The sequence below is a fragment of the Micropterus dolomieu genome, linkage group LG18, assembly GCF_021292245.1.
Source record: "Micropterus dolomieu isolate WLL.071019.BEF.003 ecotype Adirondacks linkage group LG18, ASM2129224v1, whole genome shotgun sequence".
NCBI lineage: Eukaryota > Metazoa > Chordata > Actinopteri > Centrarchiformes > Centrarchidae > Micropterus > Micropterus dolomieu.
The window spans coordinates 23,968,159-23,994,307 of NC_060167.1; the positions used below are offsets into that span (position 1 = coordinate 23,968,159).

The following is a 26,149-nucleotide window of genomic DNA, read 5'->3' on the forward strand; positions in this document are numbered from 1 at the left end:
TGAATAACTCTTTTATTAACCGTTTATAAGGCACTTATACCACTTAGGACATATTTTGGGTTGCCAGGTTGTCTCTTACTCCAGCAGGACACTTCTTGTCCTTGTAGCTCCTTAGTTTATCTCAGATGTCTCAGAAGGACCTATGACCTCTGACCTTGTGAAAAAGTGCTGCAGAAGCCAGAATCCATTTATTAACAAGTTATTAAACTGCACAACTATAGAGTGATTCAATTCATTTTACTTTATTTCGCCAGTATAATCCACTCAGTATTAGTACTGGTAACATTTGTAGATGACTTACTAATTTTTGCTGTTGTCTTTTGTTGCTCTTGTAGAAAGTGAGAGACCTGTGACCCATATTAGTAATTAACTTATTTAACCATTTATACATTTGTTACAAATTCTAAACCCTTTTAAAGGGTGCCTCTTTAGAAAGTGATACAGACATGACTTAACATATAAAACTGTCTTAAATGCCTATAATGAGCTCCACAGAGTTACAACTGTGACCAGTGTTTGAATGTAAAGGCAGACAAGTTGTATATATTTCATTCTGTTCTGCTTTTGTATTCATAGCTACACACTGAGGCAGGTTGGGAATTTGGGGTAGGTGCCCAGAGAGTAACAACTGGTGACACAGGACCCTGTGGAGTGTGCTGGTACTTGCAGAGGGAATGAGCTACAGCTGCGAGTGCTGAGACTGTAGGAGCACTCCATTCTCACCGCAGAGTCTACCGGAGGGTGGTTGTGTGTGTAAGACAAGGACAGGGTCTTATTTATTTTTAGCCACGGCCAATTTAAACAACTAACTACACCCACAGGTGTTCATTACTTACCACTTCACAGTCTATGGAGGTCATTTCATGATCTGGTTTGTCAGGTTTGACTGGACTGAGCAGATCACACTGTGTGCACAATTATTAAGCAAGTGAGTATTTTGACTATATCATCATTTTTATGCATACTTTCTAACTCCAAGCTGTAAAATGCTTATTGGATTTATGCATATCAGGTGTATTTGTATAATGAGGGAAGGTGTGGCCTGAGGAGATCAGCACCCTATATCAAGGTTTGCATCATTTTTAGGCAGCTTCTTTTCCTCAGGAAAAAAATGTCTATGTGTACAGAGTATTACTGTGACGTGGCTTATAAATTCCACAGTTGTTTGCCCAGTTGATTGATAATTTATTGGCACATTATTCTACATCACCCCCTTTCACTGCATTTCCAAGAGGATTTAGCAACAGACAAATGTTTGGCTATATTGCCGAGAACATAAATGGTTGATCAATTGCACATTCTTCTGCTCTTGCCATAGTGAAGCAATGATGTCATTGTTGACAAGCCCCACACTCATTTTTCATGCTCTTCTATTGGAAAAGTAAGTAAAGTCTAAGTAAAGCCTCTCCTTTCCATTACAACCTCTTCATCTCCGAAAGGTATGAATCACGACTGGTCTGTGTAATCCATAAATACACAAAAGCAAACAAAGCAAAGGGAAAGGAAATTTCAAATACTCCCATATGGACTAGCTGACACACACAAAACTAGATGGTGGCATTTTAAAAACTATGTGCCTCTTGTTGTGTTGCGACATAAACCTCACTTCCAATCTAAGCGAGTTCTAGGAAAAAGAAATTATGCCACAAACAAATCAGGTTGTTTGTTTCCAGCCCTGACAAACTCAGCAGACGAGTACATTTCACTGAGAATTTACATAAGCACCAGTCTGTGCCCCAAAGGGACGTACAGCAGGAGAAACACTACACAGGCCTTTTACAACCTTTGCATTTCTGTCTGTGGCTGAGTTTCTTTTCTTATGAATTTCAAAAAATCCCACACATTCAAACTGAGTAATATATATGTGTGTGTGTGTGTGTGTTAAAACTCAAGGAATAAAATGTGTCAACTCAAACACTTCTGCAGCTTTTAAATGAAAAATCAGGTGTTCATTTTCACTAACAAAAGGAGAGTTTGCATGATTTAATGACTGTATAATGCATATGTTACTAACATACAGGCTCCAGGCATTTGCTTTTATGTTCTGGTTTACAAAACAATGAGTCACCCCTCTATATTAAACCTACAGACTGCCCAAGCCTGGTTTAGGTTAACACATGGAGACATATCTATGTGCAGAGGAAGTGATATACCTCTGAACGACCCACCACTGTGCTCACATGCATAGCTCACAGCAGTTTCTGTGGATTGTCAGGTCTGCTTCTGGCCCTGTGGGATGGGGGCAGAGCAGATACTGTGACAGGAAGTTACTAACATGGTCCAGATGTAAGGACAAGAGACCACCTTCACAACAGCTGCAAAACATGGACGACTATAGGCAGTGACTGCAGACATGCACAGGATCCCCATGTTCAAGGGAGCTCAATCTAAAAACATTAGTTCATGTCATTCATAAGACAAATATGTACAGAATCAGATTTCAGTCCCCGTTTTCACTGAACTGCTCCTCAGTCACTACTGAGGTACAATGCTAATTAACGTTTTGTTCAAAAACTCCATTTTAAGGGATATAAAATATATTCCATAGTTCAAATGAGATATTGTATATATTCAAATAATTAATTTAACTAATTCACAAAAAGATATTAGTTCAACCATAGACTGTATTAAAAAAAAAAAAAATAGACCTGTGCCTGTGACGTCAGCCTTAGGTTTCTGAAGAGCTGTGCATGTAACCCTCTAGTGTTGAAAACGATGCAGTGCAACAAAGTCACAAAGCAAAATCCAGCAGTGAGCCACTTTTTTGAAAACAGTGCTTTTTTTTTTATTAAGTAGTCTACTCTAAAATCAAAAGTCATTATTCGAGAAGTATTTGTATGGATGCAATTTTATCAAAACAATGAGATATAAAAACTTAAAGATTTCAGATCAAAGATGAAATTATTGAGTTATAAACAAAGTCATGTAACTTTCTAGGACAGCAAAATCTGTATGACGTCCGTGCTGCGAATGCTGGGGAGAAAAACAATGACTAACAAAATAGAAGGCTGACAGAACTTATATATCATAACAACATAAAGGCACCAATGACTAAATTTAATTGCTTAACAGGATCCCTGGATCCAGAGGGGCAGGTCTAAGGGTCTATTTCTTTGGGTTGTTTGGTATTCCATTAATAGAGTTTCCGCTGTTTGCACTGCAGCCCCCAAGAGGGCCCTCTGCATCCACCTCTGAGCAAAGTAAGGGATTTTAATGTCTCCCCTGTCTGCAGTTTTTACAGTCCATTAAAGAGAGTCTCTAATCCTCATCTTCCTCTTCATCAATTAAGACCATCTTCCGTCTACGCTTCACAGGAGCAGAGATGTCCTCCGTGTCTGAATCTGCATCACCATTGGTGTCCATATGCAATGCAGTGGTGGAGTCGTCCTCTGTAAAGACAGTAATGTGTGAGCCAAAATGCTGCTGTTCAGTCACGCTTCAAAATCACCACTGTCAGAGCTGTTGTTAAGCTTAGCATGAAATAAGAAGGGAAAACCTAAACCTACTTTTAACCTTCCGTTGTACCAGATTTCTGGCTGCGTGCCCAGTTATTAAACTAACACATTAAAACACTAATTTGGTTACAGTAAAATACCATTCTCCTCATGGTCATCATCGTCCAGCACACTTCTTCTGCTTCTTTTAGTTGAGGTCTTCTCTTGGGACCTGATGTGAACAGGAGTGGAGGCAGAGTTAAATTAAGAATTAGTATTTAGTTTAAAAATAGAACTTTCTCAGCTGTGGTTTGGCTTAACAGATCAACAAAAACATAGGGCGATGCCTCACCTCTCAGTTGTTCTGTCTGTATCCTCATTAGGGGTGAAATTTGACACGGGCACTAAAAACAACAAAAAAGTGAATATAAAGTCATCTGACTCATCTTTGATTAGCAGCAGATTTCAACTGGTGTAAAATGCTGCATCCTTAATGTTTTACACCTAAAAAGTGAACAGTGGCAGTTTTGGCCAGCTTTGCTGATGCTTCCCATCTTGCAGTTTTAAACTGACCAGAGGTATGTTATTAGTACATCTGATTTTCACTTTCCGTTTTTAACCTTGTGGGAATATGAGTTATGTCGAGTGAGATGCACAACAAAAGGTAAAATATTCTTTACAATGAATGTTATATTCTCAGGAAACTGAAGCATAAAGAATTTTTACATTTAAAAATATTCAATACCGTATTCTTGGCTGCTAGATTAGCCAAAGCATACTATTAAAGAGGCAAGCACCATGTAACTCAACGCGTACCAACGTGAAAAAGCTGTAATTAACTTCTGTCATCTGAGAGACACATACCGGTATGCTTCGAGGTGTGGTGTTTCCTCTTGCGTGTGAGCAGCAGAGCTCTCAGAGCCTGAGCTCTCTGTTCACCTGAGATTTCCTCCTCTTCCTGGGATTCTCCAGTTGGACTCTTGGAGCCGTCTTGTTCCTCGCCTCCTTTAGGTTCTTCCTCTGTTGGACTAAGAGCTGCAGCTTCCTCTGTTGGACTAAGAGCTGCAGCTGCACTCCGGAGCTGGGATGTAGTGATCTTCGCTGGGATCCTCCAAAATCTCTCCTGGTAACGGAACAGTGAAAAATAAATCAAATTAATATAAAGTATCAGCTGTAATAGCATTCTACCATCAGGTGTTTTTATAAAAATACATTAATAAGAATTAATTTTGCAATCAAAATTGCACCTCCAAAACAGTCTCAAATGAAAGCACAAAGAGCATATCACGGGACTCTAATCAGAAAACAAAACAAAAACATACCTGTTCATTTGCAGGTGGTCTTATTCCCAGTTTGCGCAACAGCTTGCGGAAGCTCTTGTTCTCCATGGCGTCTTCATCTGCCTCTGACAGAGGAACAAGTGGCACAGGCTGGGACAAACCTGGTGAAAGAACCACAAGTATTTTATTAACAGACCAAACAGCACTGATCACATAACATGCTAATGTTTGGATACTTTTGACAGTTGCTCTTACCATCTTCTTCACGGTCCTCTGCTGTTCTGTTCAGGCACTTCTGAAGCCACAACAGGGGTCCAGACATGCCTGTTATAAAAAAAACACAACAGCATGAAACCAATCTTATGAGTACATCTTGGAAGAATATTTTATTCTTGTAATCTTAAAGATACAAGGAATTAACACACATACCACAAGCATCTTTACACATACAACACATTTATTGTACATTTCTTTGTTCTTATTTAACAATAAGAGACTCGGATATTATTTAAATATTTCACATTTCACCATCTTCCATCTCCACCCAACTAAAGAAAGCACAGAGCACAAAGTGCCTTTTGGCCTTTGTCTCACCTTCCTGTTGTACAGCATACACCATGGAGACTACATCCTCTCTCCTCTCTGCTGGGAAGTGCAGGCTTTGGCTCCTCCTTCCTCCATTTTGTGATAGTCCTCTTTCTTGCTCTTCCTCTTCCTCACTCTCTTCAGACCCATCATCATCTTCATCGTCTCTGTCCACAGGATCATCAGGGAAATCTTGTGTTAGTCCTTCCAGGAACTCTTCTTCAGTCTGTGGCAGAAAGAGTGACCTTTATTGTCGAAGCACCATTTCTTGAAATATAATTTATTACATGTTGTACTATGCCCAACATGTGTATATTACATGTGTTTTTTGATATATACTTATTTTTGTATTAAATGCACGATTGATCTTTTAGAATAACACCATGGATCAGATACGTCTAAATGAACTTTACCATTCCTTTTCCAGAGCTCTTCCCTTGAGCACTGCGACTCCTCTTCTTATAAAGTTCTCGTCTCTCGGACACCAAGCCCATACTGAGCAGCTTGTCCACCACACGTGCACGGGAGCGCTTGGCTGTGAGCTTTTTCAGGATATTACCCAGCACATCTGTGAAAATACAGTTATGATCACTAACAAAGTGTTCTTGAGACTACAGCTGTACAAGGCCTGGAACTGAGAACAGACGTAGATTGAAAGGCTACTTAATTTTCCTGTAATGCACTGCACAACGATAAAATTTGCACAGTTTCCCATGGGATAAATTAAGTTTCTTTCTATCTATCTATCGATCGATCGATCGATCGTCCGGTACCGTCAGACTCTTTGTACTCCTCATAGAGCATCTCCAGCTCCTCCTCCTGCTCCTCAGTCCAAAGAACAATCTGGGTACCTTTCCTGTAAAAGAAAAACAAAATAAAAGCGCCCTTTAACAAGCGGGTTTGCAGTGTATAGAGCCATTCTGCAATATATTCCTCAGTATATTAACATTAATATAATCACTCATCCTGTCTGGAAAACATACTTCTGTTTCTTCAGTTCCTTAGCATTGTCCACCAGACCCATATGCACCAGCTGCGTCACTACCTGGCGTCGAGTGCGAGTGTTGTTGCTGAGTAGTGGCAACAGAGCCTCCACTATGTCTGGCTCTAAACACAAAAACCAACAGTCAATGAACGCATCTAGACCTGAGTCAATAGTGTGGAACTGCAACAAACAAAAACAAAGCAGACCTTCAGAATGACGGTGCTCCTCGTACAGCTTGCGCAGCTCTTCTTCCTCCTCTTCAGTCCATGTTGGTTTCTTTCCCCCTCTGACAACGAGATGCAATATTTCAACTTGCAGAAGCCAAGGCTCATTTGCAATTAATGTAAATGCCATTTGTTTTATAATGACAATCTTCAACCTGTAACTGTCATGTTAACATGACGCGCGATGGTAAACAAAAACTAGAGAGAAAAAAAAAAAAAAAAAAAAGAGAGCACCAACCCGTCTTTGCTGTAGCCTTCAGTCATCTCACGTACAGACCCTACGTTTTTCCAGAACAGCAGTTCAACATATGCCTTGCTGTTTTCTGCTGCCAGTGAAAAGAAACGGTTCAGCACATACTTGGCAAAGGTCACCAGTTCCTGTGAAGGGTAGAATCAACATAAGCTCTTGTGTCCAATCTACAGCTGACCTTATATCACCAATAGCTGGCTATTAACACGGAGCAATGTTTTTTCTCATGTCATTGCTGTACCTTGTAAGCGGCTGCGGCGGGGTCACTCAGGATCTTGTTGAAAAGGTTGAACACTGATAGCTGGAAAAGCAGGGCATCCATTTTGAGGTCGACAGCTAAGCGGTGCAGCATTCGAGCGATGCAGTGATTTGTGTGAGGTGTGTTTTTCGAATACGATTTTAATAAGAGGAGGTATGGACGCACAATACCGGGGTTGGCAAACCTGTGAGGGGTTAAGAGGAGGGTAAGGTGCCCCATCAAGAAGGTCACAAAAGTACTATTTGGCAGTGTTTAACTCCTTTCCTCACCTCTTGATGAAGTCTAGAAAGTTGAACTCTTTTTCAGAAATCTGGACGGACTCAAACTCTTCCTCTTCTAACTCAGCTGCAAAATCCTCCTCCTCTACCACAGGCTCAGGAGCAGATGACCCTAAAATTAAAATGCAAGGTTTGAATGCTGCACAGATGCTGTGATACAAAGGGTCACGTAAATATGCATTTTTAAAACTTACTTGGCAGGTTGGCATGCAGGATCTGCTTAAGGAGTTCCAGTTCCTCTTCAGGTTCCACATCAGCTGAACCAAACACATCTCCCTCTGGCCACACCTCCCTGAGTACGACAAGAAGATGGTCAATCCTTTAATACCTAAACTTGTGTGATTAGGCACAGGGGTTAATGGCGTGTCGAGTATGGCTGACCTGGCAGCACGCAGCAGCGCCAGTGCTTCTGGTCCCAGTCGGACCAGCAGGGCATCCTGAACCCGCACCATGGCCTCAGTCCGCTGCTCCTCAAGTGGAGTTTCAGAAGTGGCATCAAAAGGCACAATGCTTTCAGTTAAAGACTCTGACAACTGCACACAGAAGACAGAGAGGTGGGTTTTAGTTTTTGTAAATTAGGGAGCATCCTTAGAGAGTATCCTTATTGTGCAACTTTAGAGAGGCTCTTTGAAAAGTGAAGACTCTGCCTTCTGACAATAAACGCTCTCTGCTCCCCCCTTGAGGTCTCACACTGACCTGAAACCCTGTCGCCTTTAGTTCTTCCTCTACTACCTTCCAGATCTCCGTCAGGGCTTCTGGGCTTGTTTCTGCGGCTGACGGCTTTTTTCCACCTCGAGACTTTTTCCGCTTCACCTTCTTCTTCTGTGGAGGTAACGGAGCTAGACATTAATATTTTAAGCAGGTATTTATTAGCAAGAATTCACACAATATACATTTAACTCAACAACTTACCTGAACCATTAAGCTTTTGCGACCCTTGCAGAAGCGTTCCAACATGCGCAAGAAGAGATGGGTTGACTCCACCAGGTCTTTGAGGTAAGAGTGGGGCTGTCTGGTTTCATCATACTTCCTCAGCAAGGTCAGGAAAATCTCTCTGTATTCCATCAGGTAAAATATGTTACCTATAAAGGAAAGGTAAATAGATGAGGCAACTGACACTACAATTACATACAAACATTTTTTTATATTTCAGGCTTAAAACAAGATTTTAAACTCAATATTGTCTTAGTAGCATATCCACATATTATCAAATTCACTTAATAAAGTACTCTGAGCTGTTGGCATCTTACTTTTAATAACATTGGAACTTTGAAGGATGCTGTCATCCTGTGAGCGGTCCATCTCGTTTATAGTCAGCAGCAGTTCCTGATAGGCCTTTAGTGCTAGGTGCATCCTAGAAAGGACAAGTGATATCAGTCTGGGACCAACGCACCGATGTGACATTTGTCTATTAACCTGATTCCTAATGTCCTTCTTACCTGCGCGACCAGGACGTGGCCTCTTTGCGGTCCGTGAGCATCATCTCATAGTAGTCGGTGATCTTGCGCTCAATAAAATGGAAAGCCCGGATGGACATGGTCTCAGAAACCAAGTCAGCACGGAAACCGTTGCCACGGTTGAAGGCCATGAAAAAGCTGAGCGCCCAGAGGTAGTACGTCTCGTCATGTTGCTGAGTTTGCTCTCGAATTAGACTTTCCTGTAGAGGAGACATGGATATAGAAATTGATGAATACTGTAAAATGATTTTTATGTAAAGTAATTTAATAATAAAATAAGTATTTTAACTCTTTCAGTGCATCCCCCAGAGCGTCTTGTAAAGTTTGTTTAACTTTACCCTTCTTATTCTTAATATATATATATATATATGAATATATGAGAGAGAGAAAGAAAGAGAGACTGTGCCAAAGCAGTGACAGAAATTCTCCTTCGACAAAGCTCATTATAAAACACACATATTTAAAAACACATTTTATTGCATTATTCATTCATTAATGTTACAGCGGCTGACCTTGACAAGGTACATGAGGCGATTGTAGCAGTTCTCCAGGAAGTCCACACAAAACTCTCGCAGGAAGAGTCGAACATTTAAGGCTGAACGGCGTTTGTCCTTACATTCCTGAGCCTGTCGATTCCTCTTAGGAACACGTCTCACTGCTTTGCCTATGTCATGAGTATAATTTTTGAACTAAAAAAAGACAAAAATCCCCCAGAGATATTGTCAAATATTCCATTCTTTTGCAAGGATCACCACACCTAAAACAAGGCTGCTTTGCATCACAGATGAGCTGCAGGAGTTTACTACTCACATTATGAACATTTCTGTGATAGATCACATCTTTGTCCCCAATCGACTTAAGGCCTTGAACAACATAAGACCCGCCGAAGCGAGAGTGTCTGAAAGAAATACATCACACACACACACACAGTCCAGTTCGTCAAACTAGCCATATACAGGTTAAGGAGTCACTATATATCTAACACAAACTAAAGTCATCTGTAAATAACATGCAGGGGTTTTTACGTGACATTTTTTAGGCAAAGATTCATTCATCTCTTGACTGACTCTTGTGACTGAACAAGTCACTCATGTAATTCAGATTGAGGTGTTCAGAGGTTGAAATTACAACCCTTTTATGATTGAAATAAGAGCTGTCCTCCCTAGCAGGCAAATACTTGTTTGTCTTGTGAAGGCACAGTAAGGAAATATATTTAGCAGTATAATTGCAAGGCCGTTTTACAAATGCTGGCTGTATATCAGCTTGATTGTACCTAGTTCCTCGTTGTAATGTGCGGGAACGTTTCTCTGCGTGCTCCTTCTGCCTCAGCGCCTCCAGCTCCTGAGAATCCCTCTGCTTCTCTTCTGCTGAACGAGCGTGACCGGCGCTCACCAAAGTTTCTGGTGTCTGTAAAGAAAGGAGAACAGCTCAAAAACAGAACAGCTGGAGGTCCATAAGTGTACCACCAAGGGATTCTTCAGTCTTACCTGGTCTCTGAACATGAGGGAGATTATTTCCAACACATGCATACTCCACTGCTGCTCACTCTGGGCCGACGCCAGAAACTTGACCAGGTCATCGAAACCGCTCATGTGAATGGCCCACAGCAGCCGATCATGGATGCTGGCATCATCGTCCACTTTCTACAGGAGGGACAGAGATTGGGGAAGAAGTACAGGTAAGATGAAGGGTAAGGGAAATAACTTGCCTTTCTGACAAGTCTAATAAAGACACATTGGCATTCATTTTAAAGCCAGACCTTCTCTTCACAGGGGTCTGCGGGTACATGAAGCACATTCCTGACCAGAAGCAGGATCCTCTCTATCAGCAGGTTATCCTCCTCCTGTCTCTGCTCCCAGTCCTGAAAAGACAAGACGGTGAAGAAGGACAGACAAAAGCACAAACGCACGGATGAACAGAAACATTTCACTGACATAAGGTAGGAAACAGGTGAGGTGAAAGTAATGTTTTGTTTTACCAGTGAAACACTCACCAGTTGTAGAAGGTTGTATAATATCTCACTTAAAATGCCAAACACTCTCTCACTGGCAAATGCCTTAAAATGGAAGTAGAGGACACAAAAAGTGCTCATTATTACACAATGCAGTACTTTTTAAACTTGTTATAGTAATGGCAGAACTTGTCCACCAATATTCACTGTACTAATATTATTACATATGGTATTGTTATACTGAGAATATGGTACCTCTTTACAGGCTTGTAAATGGGATGTCACTTGCAAGAAGTGATGTCTGAACACCGGGTCATCAGGGACTTTACCAAAGCAAAGCATGGCAGGCTGAGTGAGGTTGACCATGAGCCTGAGAAAAAGCAAAGAGGAGCAACAGTTTTTCCTATTCACCAACTTCTACAGCTAAAATAACACATTTCTATATATAGACAAAATAATACCAGGTACCAGTATTACAATACTACAGTATAATATTGCCTTTTGTGTATCAATAATCTACTTTAAAAAACACATCAGGATATATAAACATTTTGATAGTTTGTCCTGCCCATGTTATATATATTTATAAGCATACATTTCAAGTTCGAGAGAAGTTTCATGTTAGGGTTTATACCTGATGCAGGCATCAAATAAGGCCTTGTCTTGTCCATGTTGAATGATAATAGGGAGAAGGTCATTCTGTACAATCTGACCTGCACCCAGCTGCTGGCGGACATCACGGGTGTCATCTTCATGGCGTAAATACCTGATTAAGTCTTTCACACTCTCTGCAACACAAAGACAGTTTGAGGAGGGTAAGAGCAAATTTTTTCCTGTTCTTAATGTGTAACCTATATATACTCCCCATCCTTCTAATGATGCAGGGGAAATCTTTTGTTCATTATAATAAAAAATATGTACACAAATATACAAAAGCCACTCACCTAAGCAATCAGCTTCCTTGTGATAGGTCTCTCCCTCCAGATAGCCAAGAGCACTGCACGTTGCCAAAAGCTCGCAATTCATTCTGAGTGAGTCCACACACCATCAGACAGCCTGCAGGTGAAGGTTCAGTCTGATCAGCCATACAGGACACAAGACCAATGCATCAAGTTGTGTTTACTATGTAGTTACTTCAGATTTTGTGTGCTATTCTTGAAGGACCAGATCAACTCTAACTAATATTTGTTAATGGGCGTGAACCTGCACATGATGTGTAAACTTAGAAGCAGATAAACATGTTGACCTGGCGTTGACTTGAAGATCCCAAACTTGGGTTAGCGTTATAGCTCAAGTCAGTTATTTTAGCAATATCAAATTTAAAATGATTTACTGTTATTATAAGGTTATAAAATATATATATTATAAAACTATCCCTGGGTTTATATTAGCTACTGTATCTAACGTTAATCAAAACACATAGGAGGTCCACATATCGCTAATGTTATGTAGCCGGGGCAGTTAGCTTCAGTTTACTAACAACATCTGAAACGAGTTTTGGTTCAGAGGAAGAAAGACAACACGGACTATCTCACCGAATCGCTCAAATGAAGCTACTCTGCAGGTGTCGTGTTCAGCAGCCTGTGGCGTATAAAATTAGGAGCCTTTCCAGTAAAGTCGGTTTTAACCTGCTTGTCTGTCGGACAAGTCTCGCGCCAAGCCAGCGCGCAAAAGCGGATGTAGAATGTCGTCACACTGACAAACTCCATGCCCTGAGTAAAGCATTTCAGGCAGCGCCCTCCAAGGTTTACCTACCCGTCAAAAAACAAACTAACCAAAATCAATTAAATGGCAGTGTCAGGTTGAGGCAAATTACGTAAGTTTGGGTTTGGGATGATTAACGTTTGGCTGTGCCAGACTTTGAGGATTTAGCGAAATATACTTGCAGTGGTTGAGCCAGGTGTCGCCTGGGAGGTTGAACTTAGGGCAGCTGAAGGAAGAGAGCCTCATATTGCTGCACCATAAAAATATTCCTGTGTCTTTGGTGCTGTTTATTAACCTCCTTGGCATATGTCAGTTAAGCTTCGTACTTTTTTCAAATTTTTTCTATTGACTTTTCTTTTATCACTGTAGAGTGTTCACCAAGTTCCATCATTCACATTGTGAGAAAAAACATCAAAGAAACACTCTTAGTTACTAAAACCTGTTGCTTTACAAGTACAAGTTGCTCTTGGACAAATGGTGCAGCTTATAGACTAGAGACCTTGGCATGAATGCAACAAAACACTGCTTATACAAAAGAGGAAATTAGTAAAATATCTTTTGGTACATTCATAAGAAGTTTTGTGGACAGACAACACAGATTTGCTCCAATTAAGTTTATTTGCACTTACATATTCATTCATCAATCGTGCCAGATACACACAGCATTGCAAAGCACATTCAGCGAAATTCTTTTCAGTTCGTGACTCTCATATTTTCAGTGTCAACATTTCCTGTGTCTAACATGTTTATCATGTCTTTGGTGAGTTGTTGGTTTGCACAATAAGAGGATAGCAAAGCTTCTAAAACAAATGCAAAAAAGTTAACTTATTCTCAGTCGGTCTTCTAAGGTGTGTTGACCAAAGGGCAGTGTCTGAAGTTTTTTTAGTACGTCCTATCTACGACACAAACTACTACATGTCTGCATTTAAACTTCCTATTTTAGTATGTAGTTTAATGCTCAGCTACTAACATGTGGTCGTCTAAGGATTCCACGGGATTGCACTGTAAATCAAGGCCTCAGGTGGTATGTTAATAAAGTGGTTTTGCTTAGCCCTACAGATGACACAAGTGTTTAGCAAAAATCGGGAAGCTGAAATAGCACCAAAGTGACACTGTCTAAAGCAGGGGTTTTCAAAGTCTGAGACTGTGGGCCTCTGGATAAGACCAAGCTTGGAAAAAGGAGCCCCTTCACACCTCTGTTAGTTTGCTTGCTTAGTTTTGCTCAATTCATGGATTCCTATGGGATCATAATTATGTTAGTTAGTCCTATAGACCCTCAACAATTGAGCCAAGATAGCCTAATATTACTGTCTGACATAACTTTAGTCACTAAATTAATTTTAAAAAGTCTGTCCTGAGGCCTTTATTGGTTTCTGACTATGGAAAAGTGGGAAAAACAGTAAAAATCCCCAAAACTACTATCTCTGATCCATCTCTTTAACCAAATCACACACATTTAGTCTATTCTATGTAGGTCTAATCTCTTTTTGATAGTTAATGTAATAACCATTCACTTCAATTCACTGAGCCTCCCCTGAAACAGTTTGGAGCCCCCCTCGGGAGGACGGCCCCCAATTTGAAAACCTCTGGTCTAAAGGGATTCATTCAGCATTGCACCTACTGCGAGACTCTGCTAGACAATGAAACACATAACTAGTGGGAATGAGGACTATATAGATCAGAGTTATTCTTCCTTTTTTATGTGTTTTTTTTTTCTCATGGCTGTGGCCTTCACATTTTTTAATCAGTTTTTATTTACTCCTCGTCCTTGTCGTCCTTGTCGTCCTTGTCGTCCTTGTCGTCCTTGTCGTCCTTGTCGCTTCTATCAGTGCGGTTTGAGTCTCTCTCCTTCTCCCTCCTGGATTCCTTCACCACCTGATGGAAAAGAAACAGGTTTGTTGAAATTCCCATTCATATGGTGTAAGTAAATACATTCCTAAAAATGTCCTTAATGCAAATTAGCTAGTGAGTTATGTAGCATTTGTCATGTAACATTTGTATAGATCAGTGTACCTCTCCATCTCTAGTCTCAACTGTCTTTATCACCACAGTCCTCTTAGTGCCTGGAGCTTGTTCATAGTCTGTGAAAAGTCAGATTAAGGCGCTGCTGAGATTTTTCAGATACATTTGCATTCACAATATAGAGATTTGTAAGATTCACTTTACAGGTTGAATAATCAAGAGTTGTTATTAATCAGCAATAAGCTGGATAGGAAAGTGGAAGGGGCTATTTTGGTCACTGCTGGTTCTGGAAGTAAACGAATCTGATGGATTTTTCACATAGATCGTGTAACTTGACTCCCATTTGGAGCATTTCAGGGCTTGGATCGATTGATCCGCATTTCTATGTTTGTCTATGAAAATTTTGTAATGTGAATACAGAATGGGGAAATCCACTTCCCGAACCAATGACTCCTCCTATTTAACAACTCTATAATTGAAAGGTAAAAGTGATCCCAGAGATTTGGTATATTTGATCTCTTAATAAGAGAACAATAGCTTACCTCGCTCACTGAAGTGATTGCTCATGCCAAAATTGAGGATGGGAATGGTAATCCTAAACAGGGAAAGTAAAATTTGGGTGTTATAAACAAATCTTGCATATCAATTACTCAGGTTGAAGACTAGACCATATAAGAAACACAACAGTAACATTTAGTAAGATGAAAACTTAAACATCCAGAAAGTCAGTTATAACACAAGACAATTCACAATAGGTTTACTATTAGCAATTTATATGCACCTGTCTTGCATTTGTTTTTAATTTGTGAGAAAACTAGATTATCTTGAGGACACTAACATCAATTGCACACAGAAAGGGTTTAGGATTGAGTTTAGGACATTTTAGCAGTGAGGTGACAAACATTCAACAGGCTGCCCATCTTGACAAGACATGTGAGCTTTTGACATCTTATCGAGAGAAATCAACAGTAAAAAAACAAAACAAATCATATTAAAACAGCAATGATTTGGACCTGAGACCCAGTATTTTCTCCCTCACCTGCTCTCCTCCCCCTCCAGCAGCTTACGGTAAGTAGCAATCTCAATGTCCAGAGCCATTTTGACATTGAGCAGGTCCTGGTACTCGCGAAGGTGGCGAGCCATCTCATCCTTCAGGTGGCGGATCTCATCCTCCAGTCTGCCTATGTTGTCCTGGTAGTTGCCAATCTCAATGCCAAACTGGTCTTCCATTTCACGCATCTGCCTCAGCAGAGCTTCATTCTGAAAAACACAGTAGCATATACAGTTAATAAGAGGGTGTGCTGTGTACAATAATAGACTATAGACAAATATAGTCAAAGGACAGGTGGTGTTTGGCCTCACCGTATTCTTCAGTGCATCAACTTCACAGTTGAGAGACTGAATCTGCCTCCTGGACTCATTGGCCTCCTGCTTGGCCTGCCTCAGAGAATCAGTGTTGCGCTTTGCAGACTCAGTCAAATCAGCAAACTGCAGGAATAAAAGGGGAAGCACAGAAGAATGAATACTGTATGTGTTTGTACGTTCATGTGTGGCTGTCATTGTTTCGGTCTGCCTACCTTGGACTTGTACCAGTCCTCAGATTCCTGCATGTTCTTTAGGGCGATGGTCTCATACTGGGCCCTGATCTCCTTCAGAGCACCAGTTAGGTCGGGCCTGGAGCTGTCCACCTCCATCTTCAACTGCTGGGTCTGGACACTCACTTGTACATCCTGGATTTCCTGATAATACCAATATTTAGAAAAATAGTCAAAAATGGTCTAAAATATTGTCAGAAACACAAAACTATATATATCAAAAGCTTGCCAACAATTTATACACAAAGAGTAACATTTATTTTGGAGACCTGTGCATCTCACCAACAGTATCTTCCAAGGTTCAGTTTCAGGACCCCTACTCTTTTTTTACACAAAGATCTCTTGTTGTAATCACTTAACATCGAAATTCATCCTTCTTCTATGTAGATGACACCTTCAAATAATCTTTTCTTTTCCTCAGCAACTGCTTGCCTTGCAGACATAGCCACCTGTGCTCCCAGTACAGATCTTCACATCAGATATTGACAACTTCAAATGCAGACTAATGTCCCATATGCTCAAAACAAATCTGAACTGACACCTTTTTAGTGTTTGCTCTCTACATGTTGCTCAGCTGTCAAAGGCTGTCGAAGTGCTAGTGGTGTCCATCCACTCATTTAATATAAAAAACTAAATTAACTAATTACATATAAAATAATTTAAATCAATAATAAAACAAATAAAATAATAAAAATAAAATAAAATAATAATAAAATATAAGTGTTTATACAATTTAAATTTAAATCAGCTGTAGATAATCAATTGAAGTTTGTTAGTTCAGCACATCTCTTGCACTGTTGGTCAACTAAACACTGGGATGATCTCATTGCAGGAAAATCAATCAGTTAATTACTAGTTTACCGCAAACATCTAGGAGTCAATCATTTGGGAAAAATGTGCATGCCAAAGTTGAGTATTACCATTACAGGTCCCTGCACAACATTGTGATAGGTGACTACAGAAAGAAAGGACTTTTCCATATATACGAGCACAGCAGAAAAGTGCAGAGTAGGTAGTGTCACTTACCTCATCATGGAGCTTCTTAAGGAATTCAATCTCATCCATCAGAGATTCAATCTTCCTCTCCAGCTCCAGACGGGACAATGTGGCATCGTCCACATCCTAGTTTTTATATGAAACAGAGTTTATGTTGCTAACTTAAACACCTCTGCATCATAAACTTACTTTTTAAAGATAATATTTCAATGCGCTGAAATCATTATGAGAGTATGTTAGATAACGACTCATTTTGAGGCCGTAAAAATGTCATTACAAGTTTCCTTTAGTGCAAAGAAATATTTTCAAGTTATAACGTAAAGGATAGACTTTGTATATAAAAAGTATAAACTCCAGGATATAATTTACAAGGATTTCTTTTGAAGGAGGGAAAGCCAATAACTAAAGAGTCCCTCAACAGTCAACAACAGAATACATTTGATTTGTAATTGTTCACTCGTATAAATCATTTGCAGCCTTGGGGGGAAATATTTTAATAGAAAAGTCTCTTTCCTGTCTAGCACTCTAGATCAATGACATTTTAGAAATCTGCCCAGTCATATTACTTAGACACTATTGTGGATGTGTGTGGGGAGGGAACAAAGCTTTCCATTTTGACCTATTATCTGAGGACACTGTTATCAATATGGTAATCACGGTCCAGTGAGCTGAGTGTTTACCTTGCGGAAGGCAACCAGATTATTCTCAGCGTCTGCCCGCTTCTGGGCTTCTTCCTCCAACCTTGAGGACAAAAAGTGAGATAAAATATTTCAAACAGTGTTCAGATTTCCTTCAAGCTCTATGTGTGTGTGCTTTTCTTTTGTTTCTTTTTTTTTTTTACAAAAAGAGGAGTGAGAAGAACCTGATGCATTTATCTAAGAACAGCTTTTCTGTCTAAGTTTGCAGCAGGGCATCAGCTGGCAAAAAGCTTTCTGGATCAATTTGTCATTTCACTGTCCTGTAAAAAGGGTTCAGGAGTGCACCCAGTGGGATCTGAAGCTCCTTTTAACTAATGTGTTTTCTCTGTAGTTCAATAAGGTCATCTGCACACACTCAATAAGCTCAATAAGGTTATGTACACACTCTTCCCATCAATTTAAAGATTTTAAATGGGGCATTTTAATATTGGCTAGTATACAGTGAAGGGACAAAAATGGTGGAGTACAGATAATAAGAGTGACGTTTACAGGATAGCGATATAAAATCTGAAGCATGTGGGATTTGCTTTGGCAAACACAAACATTTGTGGCCTGTCTTCAGCCAGAATATCACTTGGTGCTTCTGCAAAAATGGAAATGGAAAGAGGTATTTCATAATGGTCTAGCAAACTCAGTCACAATTCATGAGTCATCACAAATTATACCAATACATTGTCTGTGCGGTTGATGTCTGGATCTGCAGTTGAATTCAGCTCCATGTGTCTAGTCAGACAGAAGTCATATCCGGACACAAAGTAGATTAGTGGGGAAAGCATCACACAGTGGGCCCTGCTTCCTCATCTTTAATTCATGTTGTGTTACAGGGGTCTTTTTGTCCTAATGGGGTCTCTGGCACCATCCCATCAGCACAGAGGGACACTGAAAACACACCTAATGGAGTCATTGAGTCACATTGATTTTTCCTGACGCTATTCTCGCCACGCCTGATATCCTACCTCTCTTCCTCTGCTCCCATTTCCTCTCCCTCTCTCCCCTCCCGCCGGCCCCACCCTGTGTCTGGCCCATCCATCCTCCTCCTCTCTCCTCACATCTCAATGTGTTCATAGGTAATTATGCATGTTTCTAAAAGTTATTAAGTGAGCGTTATTTAAGGGAATGATTCATCACCAAACACTTCCATGTCTAGTTTGGCATCTAGTACTGATGTGTCATAGTTTCATCAAGCTGGTGATGCTCTTCTCATTTTGTGTTGAATCCTGCCAGTACACAAGGCATTCAATAAACATATACACTCATACATAGAAACAGTCTCATGCGCAAGATGCAGTGCAGTGTCCTGTATCATGCTGCCGCTCTGTTCAGTCTGCTGATGTGCCACGCCCTACTCCACCATCATTACTGGACTCAAGTGGTAAACGCCCAGGGACTCTCTACCTTATCTGTACACAAAGTGGACCACGTGCAGTATATTACAACAGTGTCATTGAATGATGTGGTAGCGGGATTGGCAGTAAGCACAGTAGCCCACACCCATGGCTCAATGTATATGACTGACAAACTCAAAACAGTGAAATATTGGCATGAAGAGGAGAGAAAACTGTTGACTATCTATTGATCTTAATTAATACTTTTCTTTATTATCTTGTTGGTACCAACCTCTGCTTGAGCAGGACCAGGTCCTCAGCCAGGTTGTCCCTCTCCAGTTGGTACTGGTCCCTCTCCTTTCCGATGGCGTCCATTTGGCGCCGCAGCTCCCTCAGCTCCTCCTGGAAGAGGTCAGTGGCGCGGTTGGGCTGACCATGCTGCTGCTGGCCCTTGTACTGGTTGAGCTCCTGCTGCAGTGCACCATTCTGCTGCTCCAGGTAGCGCACCTTCTCGATGAAGCTGGCAAAGCGGTCGTTGAGATCCTGCAGCTCAGCCTTCTCGTTGCTGCGGGTGGTTAGGAACTCCTGGTTGATGGCTTCAGCTAGGGTGAAGTCCACCTTGTCATAGGAGAGGCGAGGAGCCTGGGCGCTGGGGCGGGAACGCTGTTGGTGGTAGGTGGTGGAGCGGGACATCACCGCTGGTGACGCTGATCGCATATACCGCACCCCAGAAACGGGCATACGGGAGGACACAGGGGAGTAAGAAGACATGGAGATGGGGTGAGGGCTTCCAAAGGTGCGCCTGTAGGAAGTGGAGGTATGCATTGAAGAGTGGCTCATGGTTGGTTTTATTCTGTTCTCTGTCGCTGTGGAAATATAGAGAGCTGGAGTCTTGGAGATGCTCGTGAGGCAACAGGACATCAGACTGAGGAGTGCTGGGGGTTTTATACACACAAGCTGGCTATCCCATCATCCTCTCGCCTCCCCCTAGCTCATTTCTCCTCACCCCACCCACATGAACCCTTCCTTTCTCAATCACTCATCAGCATACAAGCTTTGGCCACTCCCTACCCTTCAGACACAGACCCTGCCTCTCTCTGTGCTTTCACCGGCTCTCTCTCCAACTCTCTGTCTCGACTGTTCCACCCTTTTAACTAGAGCACTTGGCAGGAAGCCAAACTGGCCTCCTCATTACTGCTCTGATTTCTAAGATGTCTCCTCACGCCCACCCCTCCTTATCTTGATTAATACCCTCATTGTCACTTTGCACTGGTTCTTACTCACTTTGGATTGTTGGTTCTCCATATCATTCGTACGTGTATGATTTCACTTTTACTTGCACGTGCAATATTCCTAACTTTACTAAGTTAAAAGTGAGTCCCAATGATTCTGTTACCTGGTTGTCAATAAGAAACTGTGAAATTGTGGCCTAAATTGAATCACATGGATACATTGATCTGATTCCCCCCCTTTATGTCTCTCTGTCTCTTTCTCGTTTTACAGTAATGGAATACTTTATTGATATTCTGGGCGTTGAGGGCAGAGCCATGACTCTGCAGTTATTTTGCCCTTTGGAAATGCACTAGATCCAGTAATCCCTGTTAGAGTTGTCAAATAACTCTGTCTGTATTTCTGGTGAACATCGGATTTTTGACAAAGTTATATAGAGTCTGAATCAGACATAAAGAATAGTGACTGTTGTTTTAGCAGGTCCAGTGACTTACCGAGCACAAATAATGAGCAGTTTAGGAAGACATTATCAAAATGTTTCATTGTTCTGAGTATAAAATAACTTTGAAAACAATCATAGCTGTTGCAATAAAGTCGATGCTTGATAGTGATGCTCTTTTAGCTAGTCAGTCTTCATATCAAACTCACAACTTTACAGCACCTGTAACTCAGAAAAAAGTGTAATTTGGTCTTAAGATATAAGAGCTTGTTATAATATATCGCTCATATGTGAGACATTGTGTGCATGTGTGTGTGTGTGTGTGTGTGTGTGTGTGTATAATAATTTTGAGGTCTGCAAACAGGCTACCAATCTCATCTAAAGCTGACGTAATTCTGAGCATGCTCTGTAGTGAATGGGTGTGGCACTTTCTTCCCTTTGTGTCCCCCATGCTGATTGGTACCTTTCATGGTGTCCACTTATGCTCTCTCATATCTAACACACAACCCAATATAACATTTTGTTTCATATATGTTTAAAACAAATTTATTAACCTAACTTATTTTAACCTATACTCAGCAATTTTTCTGATTCACTTTCCTGTTTCCTGTTCCTAATGGAGCATCTGGAGCACACTAGTATCGTTATCTCTTTTTCTTCTTTTCTTCTTTGTCATTCACAAACTTACACACGTTTCCTCTTCCCTCTTTGTATGTCTGCATGGCTGCTTTTTCCGAGGCCTGGTCTTCTGTGTAATAAATGGCCCATGTTAGTCTTGGCTCTGTAATTTAATCAACCTGCTTTATGGTCAGTAAGTCTCTCCTCTCTCTCCCGCCCCCTCTATCTCACCCTCTGTCTCAATCTCTATCCTCAGAGCACATTTCACTTTCAATTATTTCACTAGATCCTGCTTCAATCTGCCCATATGTCCATCAGTGTAAAGACGATATCTTCATTTCTACACTTTAATTAACAGCATGTATGGCAGACACACACACACACACGCACACACACACACTTACTCATCACACATGCATAAAACATGCAGCTCAATTTTTAACTGGACTGCATAAGTAATGCTAGTAATGCTAACCATCACCCATTAGAAATTGATCCTCCTGGTTCTCTGAGAACTCCCAAAGGGGCCTCTAATTCAATAATGCTTCTTTGACAGTCTAGAATATCTGTTCCCATTTTCACATATTGAACTCACAGCATGCGTGTCATGTTTCAAAACTAAATAATAGGGAATATAGGGAAAAATATTGTGTTAGAAATTTAAAAAACAATTACCGGTCGAGGTCTGGTCTCTGATAAGAAATCTAATCAAACTTAACAGCAGTCAGCAGTGACAAAACCATAGAGCATTGCTGCGTAGAAAACTGAGTTTCATTTATGTTATTCACTGTAGCCTTTTAACATTTAAAGCCCCTATGTGTAAGATCTTGCCAACTCATAATGGTAGTATACCATATAAATTTAATGTAAAATATAGAAAAACAATTTCAGTCAGAACACTGCGTTCTGGCAAGAACCGGTTATTATACTGGATATGCTAATTACGGGCCGCAGTGAGACTTATCGCTTAATCCTTCACTGTGGTAGGTTTCTGCAGTGTAAAGGACAGATGAAGGAAACAGTATCCTTTTTAAGATCAGTTGTTAGGGAGTGGTGAGCAATAATGTGTAAGTGAATCAGAGCTGTGTAGCTGCTTGAGTGGTGTCACCCTACCGACTCATCTCCAGGTTCACTGTTTAGAGAGGACTCATAGAAAAGTCTGGTCTGGTTATCTGGAAAGGAGATGCCAATACCTGGAGCTTAGTGACAGTCCAGACAGTTTGACTGGGACAAGTAGTGAGGATGCTGTGACCTATTAAAAGCTGCAGGCCTGGTAAGATCTGGGAGGGCTGTCAGGTCCAAGATAGAAATCATCTGTGAAAAATGATGGCCTTCAAGCAAAGCTAAGGGGTTTTGTCTTGGCTGCAGTGCACGTCCGGAGGTGAACAGAGATGGCTGAACAACACTTGGAACATGTGACCAAGAGACATGTTAAGGATGATTAACGGCTGTGTTTGGTAATTACTGTAATGGAGTACTGCAGTGTTACACATGTCTGTTGGAAGGATATTCATTTGGAATATTTGTGTATGTAAGTAAAAAGAGAGACAGAAAGAGGACATTGTGGAGTAGTGCATGCATGGGTGAAATCAATACAAATTGCCTCCTGATATCCCAAAATGTTTTGTTGAGAAAGGTGCACAGTATGTTTTTATCTCATATTTTACTGCCCAGAGATTTAGATGACTACCCACACTACAATATTACAATAGATTGAATTTAAAAGTCAGTAAAATTACATGATGCAACAGCCTTCACAAAAACAACTTTCACTTTGAACTATACTTTGATTCATAAATGCAAACCATGTAATCAAGAGCCATCTTTGTTTCTACTGTGTAGGCCGAGCCATAGCTTCTTCCAATAAAGATTTTGCTGCAGTGACGTCAGACCTTTCCCCCGCACTGCAGTATGTCATATGTAGTACATGTTACAATAAGCTTTTTTTCTCAGCTCAGTGCATTAAGGTAGCTGGCAACATCTTAATAAATCGTTTTAATTAAGCAGAGAGCAGAACGCGATGGCAGTATTTTTTTTTTTAGCATACTCAGTTGTAGTGTTCCTATAACCATCATTTCGGACAGCGTACAGTATGTGAAATGTTCATGAAATGCCTTTATGTATTTTATAAAATTGTGTATTCAGTATAAGCAAGGCATTTTTTAATTGTTTTTAGAATATTATACTTTGCGTAATGTGTAGGACAGAATTATTTAGTGTTATGTGTTGGTGTCTTGTCTAAATGTTCTCTTTCTACTAATTAATCCTCTATGTGAATTGCCATGTCACTGTCCTGTTTATTTGTGCTTTTCTTTGACAGCCATAATTAAGCGGTTACAAGCACTGGTGGCATGTTAGCAAACAGTTACCTATTTACACATCCAGCAGATAGAGAGAAAACACTGGAATTCATTGGGAGTTATATATATTAACGGCCACCTGATCCAATATTCTCTCAACTTTCAGCTCAGTTTTGGTCTCCCCCAACTTGTCTGTGGAAGAAGTGCTGTTGGTACAGTTAGTATCAGAGCTTTATTGTTGCTTCCTGCTGCATCTACAAAACAAACACTTATGAGGGTATAGTAAGAGTGAAATAAAAAGTAGTAGTATAGTTGTAAGCAAATCTAAAATAATGAGCTGAAAAAGGCTAAAACACTGATGGGAACTGGAGTCAGATGATATTATCTCATAACTACAAGTGAATCCTTTATTAAATGCAGAAATATAGCATACACTACAACACTCATTTGATCATTAATATAAAATTATTTATTAGAGCTTTAACAACAACAACAAAAGAAAATATCATATATGAATATATTTCCAAGATTTTGTACTGCTGTATTGATTAATCAATTTCTAATTGTTCCTGCCACAGTGCTTCATTGACCTGATGATTTAATAAATTTACCAAACGTCGCTGGTGATGATATTAAGATTGAAAATGATTGCTACTTTCATCTGCTCTTTTAACGGTTCGGGAAGTAAAATCACATAATGATAACATGCAAATGAAAAAGTAATAAATGGGGAAGCAAACACATGATGGAGATAAAGTTTCATTTTATTTATTTCAGGGTAGCAAACAGAATAACGTTTCATGATGCAAGTGATGTAAAATACATTATTAAGAAATTTAACTGAAATGTGTTAACATTGATTTTGCAATGGGTAAGTATAAGTAGGCCACACATAACATAGTAAGGTATGGCGTCTATAAACTATTGGTGCCAATTAAAAAGAAATACTGGCAAAATATGATGATATTCACACAGTCCTCCCCTGAAGCAGTGGACGACTCTCTCCTGGTGACTCTCGGCTCAACAAGTTCCACAACAACAAAGGCATTGATGTTACCGCCGAGCTGCCTCCAAAGTTGTCTTCTCTTAGTGGCTGGTACTGCTTGGACCGTCTGTTTAGAAACATAAAACAGTTGGAACAGATGAGGAGATCCCACTAACAACAAACTAAATCATAAAAAAAGTAAACAAGAAATGAAAACTGTAAACATAATGAAAAAAAGTTGCTTCTTGTAATTTAATCAGTGCTAATTTTATTGGGTGAAATGGTTGTTTTTGCTTCCCTATTTTGTCTTTGTCTTAACATGACATATGATCATGAATAACATGATATATTATCTGGGCATTGTGGATGGTAAGTCATTTTTTGGTCAATACCAAGGTTGGCAATGTACAATGCTATCTGCGTGGCTATGTGGATGGCAATGTTGGTCTGTCGGTCAGTCCGTTCTCCGACTGAAATATATAAATATATAAACTAGTTGATGGATTGTTATAAACTTCTGTACAGGCATTCATGGTTCCCAGAGGATGGATCTTACTGACTTTGATGATCCCCTGATTTTTCTTCTAGCACCACCAGAAAGTTGACATTTGTGGTTTTGAGGGAATTTCCTCAACAAGTATTGGGTGGATTCCCATGAAATATGATAAAATACTTTTTTGAGTGAAAAATTAATATAAGGCAGGACTTTGGTTCAGTGCTTGTTAGTAAATGTTAGCATGCTAACGTGCTAAACAAAGATGGTGAACATGGTGAATATAACCTGTTAAACGTCAGCATGTTGACCCTGTCATTGTTAGCATGTTAGCATGCTGATGTTTGCTCAATCAGATCGATCAGGCACAGGGATCAATCCCTGGCCACCTACACTTCCTAATACTGTATATGTAAATTATATGCTTCCGATGCTGCAGTTTTGCTGGTAAATTGAAAATATGATTGCTAATGTGCATTCTGTCTTGCTGACATGACGTATGACACTGAGCCATCATTGTTTCATTAAACCCCAAATTAATTAGATTGATATATTAGGAACTCACCTGTGCATCAAACCAATGCAACAGACAACACAGGCGAGAACCATAACGCCCACGACTGTGGCTGCAGTTCCAGCTGAGGAACCACCAGAGGCTGAAATTGAAGCACATTATACTAATGAGAGAATTATCTAGAGGTACTTTAGTGGCTATTAATACATTTTTCTTTCACCCACCTGCTGCTACACTGACTCTGGCACTTGCCACAGCTAGACTGACATCATTGGTCAACGAGACATTGATGCAAAATACTCCGGTGTCATTGAAGACCTGACGAACGATCATCTGACAGTCTGGAGAGGGTGTGGCTGCATTACAGATGGTCTCCACCGGTGTGATACAGTCAGCATCAGAAATGGTTGTGCAGACCTCACTTGGCAGACTGAAGGAAGGATAGTGAAGGTACAGAGACATAGTTACAAGGAGAGCAATCCTAAATGGATATGTTATTTTCACAAATGTGTTTCAGTGTAGGCTAACTAGAAGATCATTTTTGTATTAGTTATAAAGAACGTCAAGACAAATCAATACACTTGAGC

At 40.3% G+C, this 26,149-nt stretch overlaps 3 protein-coding genes across 4 annotated transcripts; all 3 read right to left on the minus strand.

Annotated features, from left to right (window-relative positions):
* Positions 1-2,830: 2,830 nt before the first annotated feature.
* On the minus strand, positions 2,831-12,397 carry timeless (timeless circadian clock). 2 transcript variants are annotated; one of them, XM_046028469.1, is made up of 30 exons: positions 12,239-12,397; positions 11,648-11,759; positions 11,338-11,491; positions 10,959-11,073; positions 10,746-10,808; positions 10,512-10,613; positions 10,240-10,395; positions 10,026-10,159; positions 9,563-9,650; positions 9,265-9,441; positions 8,735-8,952; positions 8,546-8,649; positions 8,208-8,377; positions 7,992-8,117; positions 7,677-7,828; positions 7,490-7,587; positions 7,287-7,407; positions 7,000-7,201; positions 6,747-6,886; positions 6,491-6,570; positions 6,283-6,406; positions 6,073-6,155; positions 5,713-5,867; positions 5,309-5,525; positions 4,970-5,038; positions 4,757-4,875; positions 4,299-4,557; positions 3,787-3,838; positions 3,596-3,666; positions 2,831-3,389 (listed from the first exon to the last, which is right to left on the minus strand). In XM_046028469.1, the coding sequence occupies exons 2-30, from the start codon at positions 11,727-11,729 to the stop codon at positions 3,259-3,261; spliced, it is 3,762 nt and encodes a 1,253-aa protein (XP_045884425.1). In that variant the 5' UTR covers positions 11,730-11,759; positions 12,239-12,397; the 3' UTR covers positions 2,831-3,258. The 2 variants fall into 2 exon arrangements, with proteins under 2 accessions (XP_045884425.1, XP_045884426.1); XM_046028470.1 differs by having other exon boundaries at positions 11,648-11,778.
* A 637-nt stretch (positions 12,398-13,034) lies between these two features.
* Positions 13,035-19,838, minus strand: prph (peripherin). Its single transcript, XM_046028472.1, has 9 exons — positions 19,276-19,838; positions 17,641-17,701; positions 16,991-17,086; positions 15,947-16,108; positions 15,732-15,857; positions 15,409-15,629; positions 14,912-14,964; positions 14,421-14,488; positions 13,035-14,282 (listed from the first exon to the last, which is right to left on the minus strand). The coding sequence occupies exons 1-9, from the start codon at positions 19,821-19,823 to the stop codon at positions 14,163-14,165; spliced, it is 1,455 nt and encodes a 484-aa protein (XP_045884428.1). The 5' UTR covers positions 19,824-19,838; the 3' UTR covers positions 13,035-14,162.
* Positions 19,839-24,383: 4,545 nt separating this feature from the next.
* Positions 24,384-26,024, minus strand: LOC123986893 (melanocyte protein PMEL-like). Its single transcript, XM_046075309.1, has 3 exons — positions 25,787-26,024; positions 25,614-25,704; positions 24,384-24,682 (listed from the first exon to the last, which is right to left on the minus strand). The coding sequence occupies exons 1-3, from the start codon at positions 26,022-26,024 to the stop codon at positions 24,538-24,540; spliced, it is 474 nt and encodes a 157-aa protein (XP_045931265.1). The 3' UTR covers positions 24,384-24,537.
* Positions 26,025-26,149: the final 125 nt, after the last annotated feature.